The 18835-nt window shown below is 38.0% G+C and overlaps 1 protein-coding gene across 1 annotated transcript; it reads right to left on the reverse strand.

The window, feature by feature from the left end:
* Nucleotides 1-2949: 2949 nt before the first annotated feature.
* LOC142166217 (uncharacterized) lies at nucleotides 2950-3759 on the reverse strand. Its single transcript, XM_075224769.1, has 3 exons — nucleotides 3655-3759; nucleotides 3333-3510; nucleotides 2950-3095 (listed from the first exon to the last, which is right to left on the reverse strand). Exons 1-3 carry the CDS (start codon nucleotides 3757-3759, stop codon nucleotides 2950-2952), a joined length of 429 nt encoding a protein of 142 aa, XP_075080870.1.
* Between the last annotated feature and the right edge of the window lie 15076 nt (nucleotides 3760-18835).

Genomic DNA, 18835 nt, shown 5'->3' on the forward strand with positions numbered 1-18835 from the left:
CTCAAACCGACAAATACAATAGTTAATAACAAGATTTCTATAGTTATACTGATAAAGAACAAGGAAAAGCAGGAAATCAACTAGGCATGTTCACAGAGTTCAAATAAGCAGTTAAAGCACATAGACATGCGATATTAGACTAAACAGGATAACTACACATATTGGAATAGCTCAATTAAGAATGAAAACAGATTAATGCTCATTCAAACGGTATAACTCGAATTAAAGGAAAAATAGTTTGCTACTTAGTAAAATAAATCGGGTTTTACAATAACTAGCCCGTGTACGTACTCGTCACCTCATGTACACGGCGCTCACATATCACAACAGTACCAAATCCTAAGGGGATTTCCCCCACACAAGGTTAGGCAAGCCACTTACCTCGAACCAAGCTCAATCAATCGGTAACAATGCCTTTTCCACGAATATCCGACTCTGAATGGCCCAAATCTAGCCAAAATCAATTACATACCATAAATACAACTATAAGAAACTAATCTAATTAATGAAATCAAAGTTAAAGCAAGAAATTAGAAAATCTCCCTAAAAAGCCTCCCCGAGCCCACGTCTCGGAATGGGTAAAAGTCACAAAATACGAACACTCATTCACTCACGAGTTCACTCGTACCAAAATTATCCAAATCCGATGTCAAAATCCCAATCAAAATCCAAAATCTTGGTTGAAGAACTTCTTTCCATTTTCCCCAAATTTTCACCCCAATTCCGAAATTAAATGATGAAATTTCTGATAGATTAGTGGGATGTAACCAAAATGGTGTGTAGAATCATTACCCAATCGATATCTCTGAAAATCCCTCAAAATCTCGTCCAATTCCTAGCTCCCAAACTCAAGTTTTGATAAAAATGGCTAAACCTTCGTTTTGAAATGATATAAGTATGCCCAGTGATTCCTTAATCGCGATCGGGGAAAAGCTGTGAAACTAGCTCTGGCTTGATGACTGCTTTACCTTAGGAATGTTAAAAAAAAGAAAAAAAGATTACACTCGCGATCGAGAAGAACAACTTCGCTGCCCCAGGATTTAACCCTACGCGAACGCGTAAAACACCAAGCAAACGCGATGTGCTGGCTCTCAGACTTACGTGTTCGCGATGAGCAAAGCGCGTGGCCCAACTTTAGCCTCCTTAACTCTACGCGAATGTGACCTTGGCCACGCGTTCGCGAAGTACCACTTCACACCACTACGTGTTTGCATCCTTATGCCCGTGAACGCGAAGAAAAAAACCTCTTCTTCCCAGCTGAGCCTACGCGATCGCGACCCCTCTCTCACGATCGCCTATAAGGAAACTAGATGCACGAGATCACAAAATTTCTGCCATTTCTCTAAGTCCAAAACGCATCCGATAATGATCCGAAACACACCCGAGGCCCCCGGGGCCTCAACTAAAGATACCAACAAGTCCTAAAATACCATATGAACTTAGTCGAGCCCTCAAATCACATCAAACAATGCTAAAAATACGAATCACCCTCCGATTTAAACTTAATGAACTTGAAACTTCCAATTTCTACAATAGATGCCAAAACCTATCAAACCACGTCTGATTGACCCCAAATTTTGCACACAAGTCATATTCAACCCTACATATCTATTCTAATTTTCGGAAGAAATCCGATCCCGATATCAAAAAGTCCACTACCGGTCAAAATCTCCAAAAATTCGACTTTCTCCATTTCAAGCCTAAATGAGATTTAGACCTCCAAAACACAATCCGGACACGCCCCTAAGTCCAATATCACCCAACAGAGCTAATAGAACCGACCAAACTCCATTTCGGAATCGTCTTCACACAGTTCCGACTACGGTCAAAATCCTAAGGCTTAAGCTTCCGTTTTGGGACTAAGTGTCCCAAAACACTCCGAAACCAAACACAAAACCTCCCGGCAAGTCACATAAGCAAAAAAAGATATAGGGGAAGCAGTTAATAGGGGATCGGGTCTAATACACTCAAAACGACCGTCCGGGTCGTTACATTTTGTGCACCAACTCCACCGGTAAATGACAAGCCTTTTCAAATAACAACTTATATGGGGACATGCCAATTGGAGTTTTATGTGTCGTTAAATATGGAGCAAAGAGCATCATCAAGTTTTCTTGACCAATCCGTCCTATTGGCATTGACGGTTTTGGCCAAAATGGTCTTAATCTCACGATTTGAAACATTAACCTGCCCACTTATTTATGGGTTATATGATGTGGAAACTTTGTGATTGACTCCATATTTCTCAAGTAAAGTGGCAAATGATCGATTACAAAAATGTGAACCACTGTCACTTATAATAGCTCTCGGAGTGTCTTCTTCAAGAACGTGGTGATATTTCTTGCTTCATTGTTTGATAGAGCTACCGCTTCAACCACTTGGATACATAGTTAGCCACCAAAAGGATGTATTTATTTTTGTAGGATCTCACAAACGGTCCCGTGAAGTCAATTCCCCACACGTCAAATAACTCCACCTCTACAATCGGATTCAAAGGCATTTCATTCTTTCTTGAGATGTTGCCTTGACGTTGGCATTGGTCAGAAGCTTTGGCTATAGTGTTGGCATCTTTGAACAATGTGAGCCAATAGAATCTACACTCAAGAACCTTAGCCTCTATCTTATTTCCTCCATGATGTCCATTATAAGGAGATTAATGGCAAGCCCTCAAGATCGTCACCCCTTCCTCTTCTGGGACACATCTCCTTATAATGTCGTCCACATATATCTTGAATAAATAAGGTTCATCCCAATAGTAGGAGTCACTATCCCTCAAGAACTTCTTATTTTGGTATGAAGGAAGCCCCGGAGGTAGTAACCCACTCACTAAGAAATTGGTCATGTCCGCGTACCATGGAAACTCATCATCCATAACAATTATGGCTACAAAGACTTGTTCATCGGGGAAGGATTCATTGATTTCCTCGACCTCCAAAGGTCTCCCCCCAACTAAAGACGAGACAAGTGGTCCACCACTTGATTCTTTGTGCCCTTTCTATCCTTGATTTCTATGTCAAACTCTTGTAAGAGTAATATCCATCTAGCCAAAAGGTACCGGATTGCAGCATGGTCCAAATACACCACCACCTTTGAACCTACAAGATAAGAACAAAACTTGTCAAAAGCATAAACAATTGGAAGAAGTTCTTTTTCAGTTACCGTACAATTCATTTGAGCGGCATTCATTGTTTTGCTAGCATAGTGAATATGATGGAAAAGCTTACCCATTCTTTGGCCCAACACTGCTCCCATGGCGACATCACTTGCATCACACATCAACTCAAACGATAACTCCTAATTTGTAGCTTGAATGATATGAGTGGTTGTCAAACGCCACTTGAGTTCCTCAAAAGCAACGATACAAGCTTCATCAAAGTGAAACTTGGCATCTTTCTCCAACAATTTACACATTGGGTTCACCACTTTTGAGAAATCCTTGATGAACCTCCGGTAGAATCCCACATGCCTTAGAAAACTTCTTACACCCTTCACGGTATTTGGCGGAGGTAACTTGACAATAACATCAACTTTGCCGAATCAAATTCAATACCTTTTTTTGGACACCTTATGCCCAAGCACAATGCCTTCTTCTACCATAAAGTGGCATTTTTCCCAATTCAAAATAAGATTTATTTTTTCGCATGTTGTCAATACCTTGACCAAGTTAGCCAAACACTCATCAAAAGAATCACCCACAACGGAAAAGTCATCCATAAATACCTCAAGAAAATCTTCCACCATATCGATGAAAATAGCCATCATACACCGTTGGAAGGTGGTCGGAGCATTGCAAAGACAAAATGGCATCCTCTTAAAGGCAAAGGTTCCATAAGGACATGTAAAACTCGTCTTCTCTTGGTCTTTGGGGGAGTTTGAATTTGGTTGTAGCCCGAGTAACCATCAAGAAAGCAATAAAAGGACATTCCCGCTAACCGATCTAACATTTGGTCAATAAAAGGGACTGGAAAGTGATCTTTTCAGGTAGCATTGTTCAACTTCCTATAGTCCATGCAAACCATTCATCTGATGATTGTCCTTGTTGGAATTAGCTCATTCTTATCATTGAGAACCACGGTCATCCCTCCTTTCTTTGGAACACATTGTACTGGGCTCACCCAAGTGCCATCCGAGATTGTATACACTACTCCGACATCTAACCATTTTATGATGTCCTTCTTGACCAGTTCTTTCATAGGAGGATTGAGCCTTCTTTGGTGTTCCACGCTTGGCTTGCACCCTTCCTCCAAGTTTATCTTTTGCATACAAAAGGACGGACTTATCCCCCGAATATCTGTAATGGTCCATCCTAATGCCAAATTGTGCTTTTTGAGCACATCAAGAAATAATAAAACCTGCACATTAGACAAAGAGAATGATATAATACAGAGCAAAGATTAATTAGGGCCAAGAACTCAAGTAGGAAGAGTAACCCGGTTCTCCAAATCAAGAGACAATTTTGCGGGTTTGTAAGAATAGGAACCAAGTCCCTCCAAAGCCATCACGACCTCAATGTAACCCTCAATTGCCTCATTCTCCGAATTGAGTAGAACAACATGCCAAGCTTCATCCATACAAATTTCTTGCATATCCTCATCTACCACTTCATCGACGACATCAATCATGGATATCACTCCATAGTCATGTGGATTCTTCATTGATTTTTAGATGTGGAAGACCATTTCTTCATCATTCAACCGGAATTTGTGCTCTCCTACTTCAACATCACATATGGCCCTCCCGATAGCCAAGAAAGGCCTACCATGAATGATTGGTATTTCTACATCCACTTCACAATCAAGAATCCAAAATTCGCGGGGAAGTAGAATCGATCCACTTTGACAAGAATATCATCAATAGCGCCCAATGGTCTCTTCAAAGTGCGATCCGCATTAATAACTTCATTGATGTAGGCCTTGGGTCACCCAAGGCCAACTTCTTGAAAACGGCATAAGGCATCAACTTGATACTTTTCCCCAAATCACACAAAGCTTTCGCGAAGCTTATTAACCCAATAAAATAAGGAATAGTAAAAGCCCCCGGGTCTTCCATCTTCTTAACCCCGATTTGTGAGATGATTGCACTACATTGGTGGGTGACCTTGATGGTATCAAAATTAACATTCTTCTTCTTAGTAACCAAGTCTTTCATGAATTTAGCATAACCCGACATCTTTTCAAGAGCTTCTATAAAAGGCACATTGATGGTAATTTGATTCAACATATCAAAAAACTTTTGTAATTGACCTTCCAATTGTTGCTTTGCAAATCTTTCTAGAAATGGAGGAGGCGGTCTCGGTAATTGTTTGTACACCCTAGGTGCTTCCTTGCTTGCCTCATTGATTAGTTCGTTCTCCTTTGAAGGGGATTCCTTTGCATTTTGAGAGGTTCTTTGTGATTGGTGTACCTATTTAACAATAATTGGACTTATTATTGGTACCCCACACTTGGGAACTTCAATCACCTCGGGTGTATCATTGGCCATAAGAGTGTAACACCCCGAAAAATTTTAAAGTACTTAAGCGCTATTAAGAAAGTCAACGTGTGCTAATTATATTATTTTGTGTGTAGAGAAGGACTATTATATGAATGATATCAATTGATCATGATAATATATGTAGGAGGTTAATTAAGAATGGTTTATGATCTAAGAAGGGCCCCAAAGCTAAGTCAAGTTGAAAATTTTATGATGGGATAAAATTATGCGACCGCAGACCGCATACCCATTCTGCGGTCCATTATGCGACCGCAGACCTACTTTCGGAGGGTTATTTTTTTTATTTTCATAACCTGACCCCATTTTGATAAATAGCCTTTGGGGATTATTTTGGGGTGTTTTTCTGAGGGTTTTAGAGAGAGGTGAGAGCATTTTAGAGAGATAAGGAGGGAACATAACATTATAATCATCCAATCTTGCACTAATCTTTAATAATCAAGGAAGATAATTACAAGAACTTCATCTAAGAGGTAAGGTTCCATACCCTAGTTTCCAATTTCGAATTTGAGTAAAAGATGGTTGATTTGGAGTATGATTCTTGGGTATAAGAGCATTATTTATACATGTTTATACTAATAAGGTTTGTGGGAAGATTGTTGAGATCAAATAAGTAAAGATTGGGTTGTGGAGTGAAGGAAATTTTGTAGAAGAACCTTGTAGTTAGATTTGCATACCCAGTGTTTGATAAAATACTCAAATGAGCTGAGATCATAAATATCTTCCTAATAATGGTTTAATTTTGTTATGTCTCAAAATAGATTGGGATTGCTAGAATTTCCGGAACGTTGTAGTAATTTAAGGAAAGCTCAAAGCAAGGTGTGTTGGCTAAACTTTCTCTCTTGGAATAGATATCCATAATGTTTCCGTAAGATCAAGTATGATTGGCTCAAGATTCCTAACTTCTATATTCTGGGTTACTCCCTATAAACTTGTTTATTCTGAATGAGCCTTATGCCGAAAGATAGATGTTCAAAGTATGGTTTGCGTATTAAAATGGTGTGGCTTTGAGTTATGTTTTAAATGAAAACTAGTATACCAATTGGCCGAGAAAAACTCGATATGATTAAGACTCATAATTGCTCATATGTGTACCTAAACTATGGATTGGAAATGTATTACTGTTGATAACCTTGAAAGGTGGTTGGAAATGAAATAATTGAATTGGGGGATATAGTATGTGGTCAACGTGCCAAGAATTTAAGTTAAGACTGTGGCTAGTAGTGCAAATAATTTGAGAGAATGAAATAAAGAATATGAAATGAGTCTCGACTCGATTGTTTGAAAACGATTTCGAAAATAGAATTGTCTAAAGGCTTTTGTATTCAATTCATGCCCATAAGTGGCTGCTTTAACTAATTCCTTGCTTTATAACTATATCCAGTGTGATTCGAGTTCTATATACTCATGTGTTGAAATTGTACATTGTCATTTTTGGGAAAATATATTTCAAGAATAAATGGGGTATCACTTGTTGATGATTTGAACATGCGCATCAATTGCCAATTATTTTACTCTATTTTTTGGAAAGAGATCTATTGTGCTTAAATTGTTCATTTCTAATGTACTTAAAGTTGTAATTTTCGGGATATTCTATATCTTGATATTTGATGGTGATCATGAAATCAAAAGAGGTGAAAGTGTGGAATATGAAATACGGCCATCGTGCCAGGAATAAAGAATCTTGTGAATGGCCAAATGAGCCAAGGAAATATTGTCGCTATGAATGACTAGAAATACTAATGAAAATTTATACAATGTGAAAGATGTTGAGGTAAGTACAATTGTATTTATGATATTTCTGTTTGCAAATCAAATCAAAAATGTTTTGGGGAGAATCATTAGCAAAACTGAGGAAGAGTGGGTCATAAGGCTCACACCTGAAACTACACATGCCGGTGTAGGGGTGGATTGGGATTATTTCCCTTATTTGGGATGAAATTGGAACCTTTGGGAAATTGTGATATTATTCCCCTTAATTGGGATGAAACTGGAACCTTTGTGGATTGGAAAAGTCAACCCACACGGCATATGTGGGAGGGCGGCCTAGATGATCGGGTGGAGATCAGACGCCATATTGCGCATATAGTGGTACTACTCTTGGTAACAACTTTCTTTCGCATCACATGTCAAACCACATTGTTCGTAGGGAGATGGCCTAACCGATTGGGGGGTGATCGAAATCCGTGCTAACAAAGATGGTGGTATATCGGTGCTAATGATCTCCCAATCAAAATTGTATATGAAGTTCGTATTTTAAAAATTATTATGTTTTAACTGAACATTCGGATATTGTTGATTATGACTTGCTATTTCTATGTGTTGTCTTTTCTTATATGGGCATTCTATTTTGAAAGAGGACTTTTAGCTATGTATACTAGTGCTATTTGACAGTACTAACATCCCTTTTGCCGGGGACGCTGCATCTTTAATGGATGCAAGTGGTTCTACAGGACGCGACATTGATCAGTGATAGCATCACACTTTTTTGAGCTGATTTGGTGAGCCCCACTTCATTTCGAGGTCATGTATCTTTTGTTTCTCATGTACTGTGTTTTGAGGTATAGCCAGCGCCTTGTTGCCGGCATTTCCATATTACTCTTCTATTGTATTTAGAGGCTCTCTAGACAGGTTATGGGTTATGGTTGAAGTTAGGAATTGAACTAGAAATGTTTGTATTTGGAAATCATGTTTTTCATTAATTCTATAAACTCGTAATATTTTTTTTGGAAATTATGAATGAAGCTGCTAATGGGAATGAAAAGGAAGTTGTTAATAAAATCTTTTCAGTGATTGATTAATAGAGTACATCTCCTCTTTATTCATGGATGAGTTTGGGTAGAAGGAAATCTAACATGCTTGCTCGGCCGGGTTCTCTCAGTTGAGCGTCGGTCGCGCTCCCCGAGTTTGGGGCGTGACAAACTTGGTATCAGAGCCTACGATTTTAAAGTATCCTAGGATGTCTCAGAGCCGTGTCTAATAGAGTCCTTCTTATCGGTGTGTTGTTGACCACATCTATAATGAGGAGGCTACTTGGACATTTAGGAATTTCACACTTCTTTGGTATTCCAAGATTGTGCGATAGAGCCCAAGGTAGAGAGCTAATTTCCTCGTTATGTCTCATTTTTTTCAGATGAGTAATCCACGAGTTCAAAACAACGAGGAGGGAATGACCGCGCCATTGAATCTGGAGGAGATTACACAAGAGTTTGTTGGAAGAATGCGTCGAGCCGTAGAGGGATTGGAGGAACTTGTTGCTAAGGGAAGTGTCCATGTTCCTACCAATGTCACCGCACCACCGGATCGCGTGGTGAGAGAATCTGAGAAGCGAAAAAAGGTTGTTGGTACTAATGAGCTGAATTGTTTAGTTTGCAAGAAGCGACACTTGGGGAGATGTTGGATGACTCTTGAAATATGTTATGGTTGTGGAAAGAGGGGGCACAAGAAGAACAAATGCCCAAGGTTGGGTACACTCATCCAGTTGTGTCCGTCATGCGGGAAGGAACATTTGTCATCGTGTTGTGAGTATGCTCAGAATCGCGTTAGGGGTGATAGCTTTGGGAAATACCAAAGGTCCACACAACAACCCGGTGATGGAATTATTACTCCCGCATTGGAAGCTTGGAGGAAGGATAAGGGGTATGCTTATGATGTATGCAGAAAGGGTAAATATCAAGTCAATGAGACGAATCAGTTTAGCAGACCTCATCCCCGTTGTGTGAAGTGTGGAAGATGTCATCTGGGAGTATGTCACTATGGTACCAAAGTATGCTACAAGTGTGGTATGATGGATCACTTTCAAAGAGATTGTTATTTGTCTCGCCAGAGCTTGGGCATGGGTATGGCCTAACCAGCCAGTTCTCTAGCTGCTACATCCACAACGCCTCCCCCAGCTAGAGGCACTATACCGCCCGCAGGGCATGGAACAACTAGGGGTGGTATTCAGAGCTCGGGAGGGCCCAACAAGTTTTATGCTATGAGGAGGTGTCAAAAGTTTGAGGCTTCTCCAGATGTGGTTACAAGTATATTGACTGTCCAATCTCGTGATGTGTATGCTCTTATTGATCCCGGTTCCACTTTGTCATATGTCACTCCTTATGCTACTATGGAAGTTGGGATAGAACCAGAATCACTTTACGAGTCGTTCTTTGTATCTACTCTTTGAATGGGACGCATTATTCGTGAAGCCACTCTATCACATATTCTCTTGTTTACAACCTCTTGAGGAATTGAGCTCTATAATTATGTCCTTGAATTGAGTTATAACTCTAGGATTAATACTTCCCACTTGCGTTCCTAACTTCTCAATAAGGGACTATACCTGATGAATTTCGTACAGAACCTTTTGATTCAAATAGATAACATCTGCTCACTGGTGCCTATGAACACACCACCATAATATTTACCTATGTGGTATCAAATCTAATGTAAAGAAGCCTAGTGTTGAGATATTTCTTGAGCCACTCTTTTTCTCTCCGTTGTATGTAGTTCCTATGGTTTGAACAATCACTTTGTTCCTTTATGTATATTATCATGAATCCTTTTCACCATCTAGTAACATGAGAGCATATTGATTTGAAAGACAAGTTCGTTGTATCTCTAGTCCTCTCGTTTAGAATCAACTATCAAGAAGGGTTAAGCTGTCAGAAAGATAATAATCTCACAAATGTTCGAGTTCTTTTTCATTCTCATGGGTTTGCGGAATAGATTCCTTGTGTCAAATACAGTTAAGAGCGTAATGCAACTTCATGTATCTTGAAACCCATATCACATTCAGGTTGCTAGAATATTCTCATTTCGAGTTAAATTGATTTTTCCTACATTCCAAGAGCCGACTGGTGTCACATAAGTGCTATCTCTCTTTGAGGCCAAACAAGGCCCGTATGGAATGAAACAATTGTTGTTGTCCTTTTCCTGGCTCATAGTATTCCAAGAATAACTGACGCGAATGTCTTTATCCTCCAGACCATGCCTCCCATATGTCACATGTCTAAAATGACTCATTTATTTAAATCTCCTATTCATGAACATGATCCCTACATTATCAATGCCTACTAGGCAACTCTATGCCTCACGTGCAGTGATGTCATCATAATTATTAACTATGTCAGCACTATTGTTAGTAACCTTTATGTCTCTTAGGATATAACCTCCTGAAATGTCGTGCTCGGCACATTGATGGATTCTTGAATAATTTCAGCCCAATCTCGAACTTTGTTGTTCCTATTTATAGTAAACATATGGGGTTAAAGGTTCAAACATGTCAAAGAAGAAGCATCATCCCGTGATCAAATATATTGGATAGAAAATTTTGGTCATATTCATGCTAGCACATCATAGAGTAATTGTTGGAGGTTGCCAAAGGTTTAGTTTGGGTGTTCGGAGTAGAGATTTAGAGTTGAAGAAAGTGAACGGGTTATTCTCAATATTTCTTTCCATGAGGATGCTATGTGAATTATTAATAAAGGTAAAGTATGTGTAGTCACATTAGGCCTTATAAAATCTTGAAGGAAATAGGCCAAACTATGAGTATGATGTTTCCCTATTATTGTTCTCCGTGTACCCGGTGATTCATGTGTCTATGTCTAAGAAGGTGAAGTTAATGGATAATTGGATTATGAGGAGCAACTATTTGCTATCCTTGTTAGATAAGTTCAGAAGTTAAGATTGCCTCAGTCAAGTGCTATGGCTAAGTCTGTGAGTCCAGTAGATCACCTCGTAGGCCGAAAGTGTTGAGGAAAGGAAATATTCTCACTTGTTTGTAGAGCCAAATGGTTGTGGTTCAAAAACGTACCTTCTATGCATTATGGTTTAAATGTGTACATTTCATGTAAAGATACCACTTTTGTTAATGTAATGCCCTAATGTTGAGATAGGTGTTGTTGATATATATTGTGATGCGTTGTTGAGTAATGGATATATTGTTAGGATTGATTTCTGGAATTCTCTGACAGGTGGATAGGCCCAGTTATAGGAGAAACTCTGTCGAAATTTTTAAGAATTTGTAAAGATAGCCAAATCTTAAGGTCCATAAGTAAGTTGAAGTTTTGGAAAGGAAGTATAAGACCATGTAGTCATAAGCGCCTATGTATAATGGCTGGAGGCAAAAGGATGGTAACTCTATTATTAGAAGTGACTTGTGAAACATTCGAGGATGAATGTTCTTAAGTGGGGGAGAATGTAACACCCCGGAAACTTTTGAAGTACTTAAGCGCTATTAAGAAAGTCGATGTGTGCTAATTATATTATTTTGTGTGTAGACAAGGACTATTATATGAATGATATCAATCGATCATGATAATATACGTAGGAGGTTCATTAAGAATGGTTTATGATCTAAGAAGGGCCCCAAGGCTAAGTCAAGTTAAAAATTTTATGATGGGATAAAATTTCAAGTGAGTTCGCACAAGATCTAAATTAAAACGATCATAACTCTCTTAATATGAAGAGTTATATGGTTAATTACCTATAAAATTAAAGCCCTTTGAGTATAGTTTTCAAGTCTTCAAACCGTTTGTCATTTGGACATTCTTACAAGAAGTTATGACCAAATTACCAAAGGCTGAAAAAATGCGATTCTGCGACCAATTCTGCGATCGCAGAACCATTATGCGATCGCAGAAGTAGTTATACGACCGCAAAATGGTCGCAGACCTGTCCAGTGAAGCCCAGTTTTGGGCATCGATTTTCGGTGCATTTTGTGACCCGCATACCCATTCTGTGATCCATTATGCGACCGCATACCTACTTTCGGGGGGGGGGGGAGGGGTAATTTTTCTATTTTCATAACCCGACCCCATTTTGATAAATAGCCTTTGGGGATTATTTTGGGGTGTTTTTTTTAGAGAGAGGTGAGAGCATTTTAGAGAGATAAGGAGGGAACCTAACATTTTAATCATCCAAACTTGCACCAATCTTCAAGAATCAAGGAAGCTAATCACAAGAACTTCATCTAAGAGGTAAGGTTCCATACCCAGTTTCCAATTTTGAATTTGGGTAAAAGATAGTTGATTTGGAGTATGATTCTTGGGTATAAGAGCATTATTTATACATGCTTGTACTAATAAGGTTTGTGGAAAGATTATTGAGCTCAAATAAGTAAAGATTGGGGTGTGGAGTGAAGGAAATCTTGCAGAAGAACCTTGTAGTTAGATTTGCACACCTAGTGTTTGATAAAATGCTCAAATGAGCTGAGATCATGAATATCTTCCTAATAATGGTTCAATTTTGTTATGTCTCAAAATAGATTGGGATTGCTAGAATTTCTGGAACGTTGTAGTAATTTAAGGAAAGCTCAAAGCAAGGTATGTTGGCTAAACTTTCTCTCTTGGAATAGATATCCATAATGTTTCCGTACGATCAAGTATGATTGGCTCAAGATTCCTAACTTCTATATTCTAGGTTACTCCCTATAAACTTGTTTATTCCGAATGAGCCTTATGCCGAAAGATAGATGTTCAAAGTATAGTTTGCGTATTAAAATGGTATGGCTTTGAGTTGTGTTTTAAATGAAAACTAGTATACCAATTGGGTGAGAAAAACTCGATATGCTTAAGACTCATAATTGCTCATATGTGTACCTAAACTATGGATTGGAAATGTATTATTATTGATAACCTAGAAAGGTGGTTGGAAATGAAATAATTGAATTGGGGGATATAGCGTGTGGTCAACGTGCCAAGAATTTAAGTTGCGGCTGTGGCTAGTAGTGCAAATAATTTGAGAGAATGAAATAAAGAATAGGAAATGAGCCTCGACTCGATTGTTTGAAAACGATTTCGAAAATAGAATTGTCTAAAGGCTTTTGTATTCAATTCATGCCCATAAGTGGCTACTTTAACTAATGTCTTGCTTTATAAATATATCCAGTGTGATTCGAGTTCTATATACTCATGTGTTGAAATTGTACATTGTCATTTTTGGGAAAATGTATTTCAAGAATAAATGGGGTGTCACTTGTTGATGATTTGAACAGGCGCATCAATTACCAATTATTTTACTCCATTTTTTGGAAAGAGATCTATTGTGCTTAAATTGTTCATTTCTAATGAACTTAAAGTTGTGATTTTTGGGATATTCTATATCTTGATATTTGATGGTGATCATGAAATCGAAAGAGGTGAAAGTGTGGAATATGAAATACGTCCATCGTGCTAGGAATAAAGAATCTTGTGAATGGCCAAATAAGCCAAGGAAATATTGTCGTTGTGAATGACTGAAAATACTAATGAGAATTTATACAATGTGAAAGATGTTGAGGTAAGTACAATTGTATTTATGATATTTCTGTTTGCAAATCAAATCAAAAATATTTTTGGGAGAATCATTAGCAAAACTGAGGAAGAGTGGGTCATAAGGCTCACACCTGAAACTACACGTGCCAGTGTAGGGGTGGATTGGGATTATTCCCCTTATTTGGGATGAAATTGGAACCTTCGGGAAATTGTGATGTTATTACCCTTAATTGGGATGAAACTGGAACCTTTGTGGATTGGAAAAGTCAACCCACACGGCATATGTAGGAAGGCGGCCTAGATGATCGGGTGGAGATCAGACGCCATATTGCGCATATAGTGGTACTACTCTTGGTAACAACTTTCTTTCACATCACATGTCAAACCACATTGTTCGTGGGGAGATGGCCTAACCGATCGGGCGTGATCGGAATCCGTGCGAGCAAAGATGGTGGTATATCGGTGCTAATGATCTCCCAACCAAAATTATATATAAAGTTCGTATTTTAAAAATTATTATGTTTTAACTGAACATTCGGATATTGTTGATTATGACTTGCTATTTCTATGTGTTGTCTTTTCTTATATGGGCATTTTATTTTGAAAGAGGACTTTTAGCTATGTATACTAGTGATATTTGACAGTACTAACATCCCTTTTGCCGGGGACGCTGCATCTTTAATGGATGCAAGTGGTTCTACAGGACGCGACATTGATCAGTGATAGCATCGCACTCTTTTGAGCTGATTTGGTGAGCCCCACTTCATTTTGGGGTCATGTATCTTTTGTTTCTCATGTACTGTGTTTTGAGGTATAGTCGGGGCCTTGTTGCCGGCATTTTCATATTACTCTTCTATTGTATTTAGAGGCTCCGTAGACAAGTTGTGGGTTGTGGTTGAAGTTGGGAATTGAACTAGAAATATTGGTATTTGAAAATCATGTTTTTCATTAATTCTATAAGCTCGTAATATTTTTTTTGGAAATTATGAATGAAGCTGCTAATGGGAATGAAAAGGAAGTTGTTAATAAAATCTTTTCAGTGATTGATTAATGGAGTATATCTCATCTTTATTCATGGATGAGTTTGGGTAGAAGAAAATCTAACATGCTTGCTCGGCCGGTTTTTCTCGGTTGAGCGCCGGTCGCGCTCCCCGAGTTTGAGGCGTGACAAAGAGGTACATCTTATTTAGGAACTTCATCAACTTTAGGAGGATCATCAACCTTGGGAAGAGTAACCTTAGGAACCTTAGGACTCTCTTGACCTTAGGAAAAGCATATTTGAGAGGCAACTCCTCTTCATCATCATCATCATCCTCAACTACAATGGATCTATTCTTTAGGATTTTGCCCTGTCTCGTGGAAACGACAAACACACGCTTTATTCCCTCGTCACTCTTTGGATTTAAGATTGTATCACTCGGCCTCCATTGTCCTTGGCTAGATCCTTGATAATTACCTCGTTGATTTTGATTAGTTGCTCACAAATTGAACTTCCTCATTTTGCTCTTGATAATAATCATCTTGAGTGTAGTATCCATCATCTTGTGAGTGCATCTTCCCTTGAGGATGATGTTGATTACCCTTCATCCTTAGATCAAGACATGAACACCTTCCACGACATGTACTTACCACGATGTTTGAGTTTGTTAAAGTTGCACTTTTGTAGGTTGATTCATAGTGGTGGTCAACTCGGCAATGACTTGACCATGATCTCTCACTTTCGAAAGAGAGTCTCGACGTGGCGGTGTAGACCTAGCTCCATAGCTGGGCTAGTCACTGGCTAGAGGGCGATCAGCCTACCAGACCGGAAGCAGCCGAGAATGCACCGTGAATGCTTAGCCAGAATAGACCAAGCTAAGCAAAGAGAAACTTATCCCAAGCATAACATCAACTATCATATCTTCCCTACTGCTATAAAGGATGCAACTCCTTGTTGAGGTGAATCATATTCAGATCCCCTTGAGGCACATTTGCTCGGGATTGCCAAGCAGGTGATGTATCCGCCATCTCATCAAGTATGGCACAAGCCTCCGGGTAAGGCGTGGTCATGAAGTTTCCATCGGCAAATTGGTTCACTATATATTAATTGGTTGTATTAATCCTATGGTAGAAGGATTTTTGCAACATGTTCTCCGTCATATCATTGTTAGGGCATTCTTTCACCATTGTTCTATAGCGTTCCCAAATTTCATGTAGTGGCTCATTCGGTTCTTGCTTGAATGCTAAGATTTCATCCCTCAAAGTAGCCATGTGCCCAGGTGAGAAGAATTTGGCAATAAACTTATCCGTCAACTCATCCCAAGTATGGATAGAATGGTTTGGTAAGCGTTCTAACCAATCCAAGGCTTTTCCCCTTAGGGATAAAGGAAATAACCTCAATTTCAAAGCGTCTTTGTATACATTTATTTGCTTACTTCCCCAACAAGCATCTATGAATCCCTTTAAGTGCTTGATGCATTTTGATGAGATGCTCCGGTGAAGTAGCCTCTTTGCTCAAGCAAGGTGAGCATTACATTTGTAATTTAAAAATTGCCCGCCCCAATGCGAGAGGGGACAATGGCGCCCGCATAGCCATCATTTAGTGCGGCATATTGTTGAGTCGGTTGGCCATGTGGAGCTGGTAGTGGCGGAGGCGGCAGAGGTTGATGTTGGTTTTGCCCTCGACCACGCTGGTTTCCGTGAACCGAAGTCGCTTCTTCATCTATCATATCTTTATCAATGGCCCTAAGAGGAAAATCACCAAGGTCATTGTTGTTCGCCATTGATAACCTGCAAAAAGCACACACGAATTAATGTATCACGAAGATAAAATAAGAACTCAAAAAAATACACAATAACAAAGTAACACAAGAACACCGTACTATTCGGCAATGGCGCCAAAAATTGATGACGTCCAATCCTACACCTCTAAAAGAAGCGTAGCACGGTCGTTAGCAATAATAAACCCAATAAGGTTAGTGTCGAATCTCACAAGGAGTAGGTGTGTGTTAGAGTGTCCAAATATGTATAAACTTGATAATTCTTTATGTAATCTTCAAACAAAGAATGATTGTTCAATTACTTCTAAAGTTACTTCTGAAATTACTATGTAAACTAGTCTAAAATTTTTATCGAATACTTAGAATGCAAGTAAGATGTAATTCTAACAAACAAGAGAAAGGTGCTAGAATTGCTTCCCCTTCATGTAGGCTATGCTTTTGGGTATACAAATGTTCAATTCTAGTTAATTATGTTATGACCTCAATTTCTAATCTACCTACTTAATGTCTTCCAACACTTAAGAGGTTTCTAACCCAAATTGCTCTTCCAAGACAACTAAGGCTCAATTATAAGCAATTGATTAGCCCAAGTAGAAATTACATTATTCTTAGCTAGATTTCATTAATCAAGTGATTAACCCACTTAATTCCTTGCTAATTACTTTGTACCTAAGCTAAATTTCACTTTTCCAATATAGAACAAGCAAAATAGGCATGGATCTAGTGTTTGCAACCACAAAATCAATCAATAAAGCACAGAGTAATTAGATAACACAAAACTTAATGAAAACTAGAATTTATATTAATAACCCAACAACATAAGTACACTTAAGGTTCATAATCCTAACTTAATAAACTTAGCTAGACATATTAAGGAAGAAAAATACAAAAAGAGATGAAAATCTAAACATAATAGCTAAAGAGGAAAGAAAGATTGTGTAGAACAATGGTGAAGTCACCCAAAATCCCAAAGAAGAAATCTCCAAAGTTGCTACACAAGTATTCTTGCCAAAAAAATACCCTAGAATGACTTAAAATAACTATTTATACTAAGTCCTAAAAGTGAATAAAATTGCCCTATAGTCAATTGTGTAGGCCGGATGCATGGGCTTAAGCTAACTGCGTAGCCTACGCAAGCTTGAACACTTCATATTTTCTTTTGCGTAGGATATCTGCATAGCCTACGCAACCTGCGTAGGCAAAACAGAATGTCCTTAAAGCTTTACTTCTCAGGTTCTTCCTCTGCGTAGGCTACGCAAGGCTACACAGAGTATTCAGCTCAAACTTCAACTTTTTTTCATTTTTTTCACTTGGACTTGATCTTTTCTTGATATTTTTGATTCCTTTTTATTCTTTAAGCGTACTCAAATCTCCAATACATGAAATCAAGCCATTCAAAGCATAATTAATCCATTTTTTTTCAATAAATGGGACATAAAATTCTATAAAAACACAAGAGACTTTGGCTAAAAAGCCAACTTATCAGTTATATGTACATTATTTGTGATTCAACTTGCAACACATAACATTTCTTGTATTAAATATTATGCGAGTGTCCCTTATTTTATATTTTTGTTTGACAAAAGTATATTATGATCTAATTCTTTCATGCCACTCAACCATTTAATTTAAGGCTCAACATGAAGAGTAATACTATAAATGAAAAAAATATTAAATATTAGAAAGTATAATTAAAAGTCATTTCTCTTATGGCTTTTTTTGTCCAAGATATGTACAATACCTTTATTATAGTACTTTCTACATAATTAAGCAACACTTTTCATTTTATTCGATGATTCCAGTCATTTATTTTTACAAGTTTGCAAAACTATTTGAAGAAGCATGAATTATATAGTACATTCATAAAATAATGAAATAAGCATATAATTTTACCACAAAATATAAGTAAAAAATAAGTCACAAAGATTAAAATTTTCTACTCGTAAATTAATATAAGCTTGTTTTGCCAAGCTTTCGTATCATTTTTTTTATAATTTTATCAAAAATATTTTTGGAGAAAATCAGCCAAATATGAATCGTTTAACTAACATCGAAAAATGTTTTATGAATGGATTGATGAACATAAGCTGCTATCTTCCAAAGTAAATTTATGAAAAGTTATTTTTTTCAAAAGTGGTTACAAAAATAAGTATATTTTGAACGTTTGGTAAGTGATTTTAAATCTTGAAAAGAGAAAATTTACGTAATATTTGAAATTATACTCTAATTCTTTTTATTTCTCTCTTTTCCTCTCGTAGGGGTTTTACTTTCTAACTAAACTACTGTTCTAAAATCTAAACCCCTGAACTGAAGTTCCCAAATTATCAGCTGCCAATACCAAGTTGTAGGGTT

This window comes from Nicotiana tabacum, chromosome 2 (assembly GCF_000715075.1).
Source record: "Nicotiana tabacum cultivar K326 chromosome 2, ASM71507v2, whole genome shotgun sequence".
In the NCBI taxonomy this organism is placed as follows: domain Eukaryota; kingdom Viridiplantae; phylum Streptophyta; class Magnoliopsida; order Solanales; family Solanaceae; genus Nicotiana; species Nicotiana tabacum.

What these genes read in the sequence shown, in the direction of transcription:
- LOC142166217 (XM_075224769.1), bottom strand. Translation starts at nt 3,759, where the DNA reads ATGGCTATTTTCATCGATATGGTGGAAGATTTTCTTGAGGTATTTATG. An exon ending in GTTTGGCTAACTTGGTCAAG is followed by an intron (nt 3,511 to 3,654) that starts GTATTGACAACA and finishes GTTATTGTCAAG; the next exon opens with TTACCTCCGCCAAATACCGT. An exon ending in TTTTGAGGAACTCAAGTGGC is followed by an intron (nt 3,096 to 3,332) that starts GTTTGACAACCA and finishes CTTATCTTGTAG; the next exon opens with GTTCAAAGGTGGTGGTGTAT.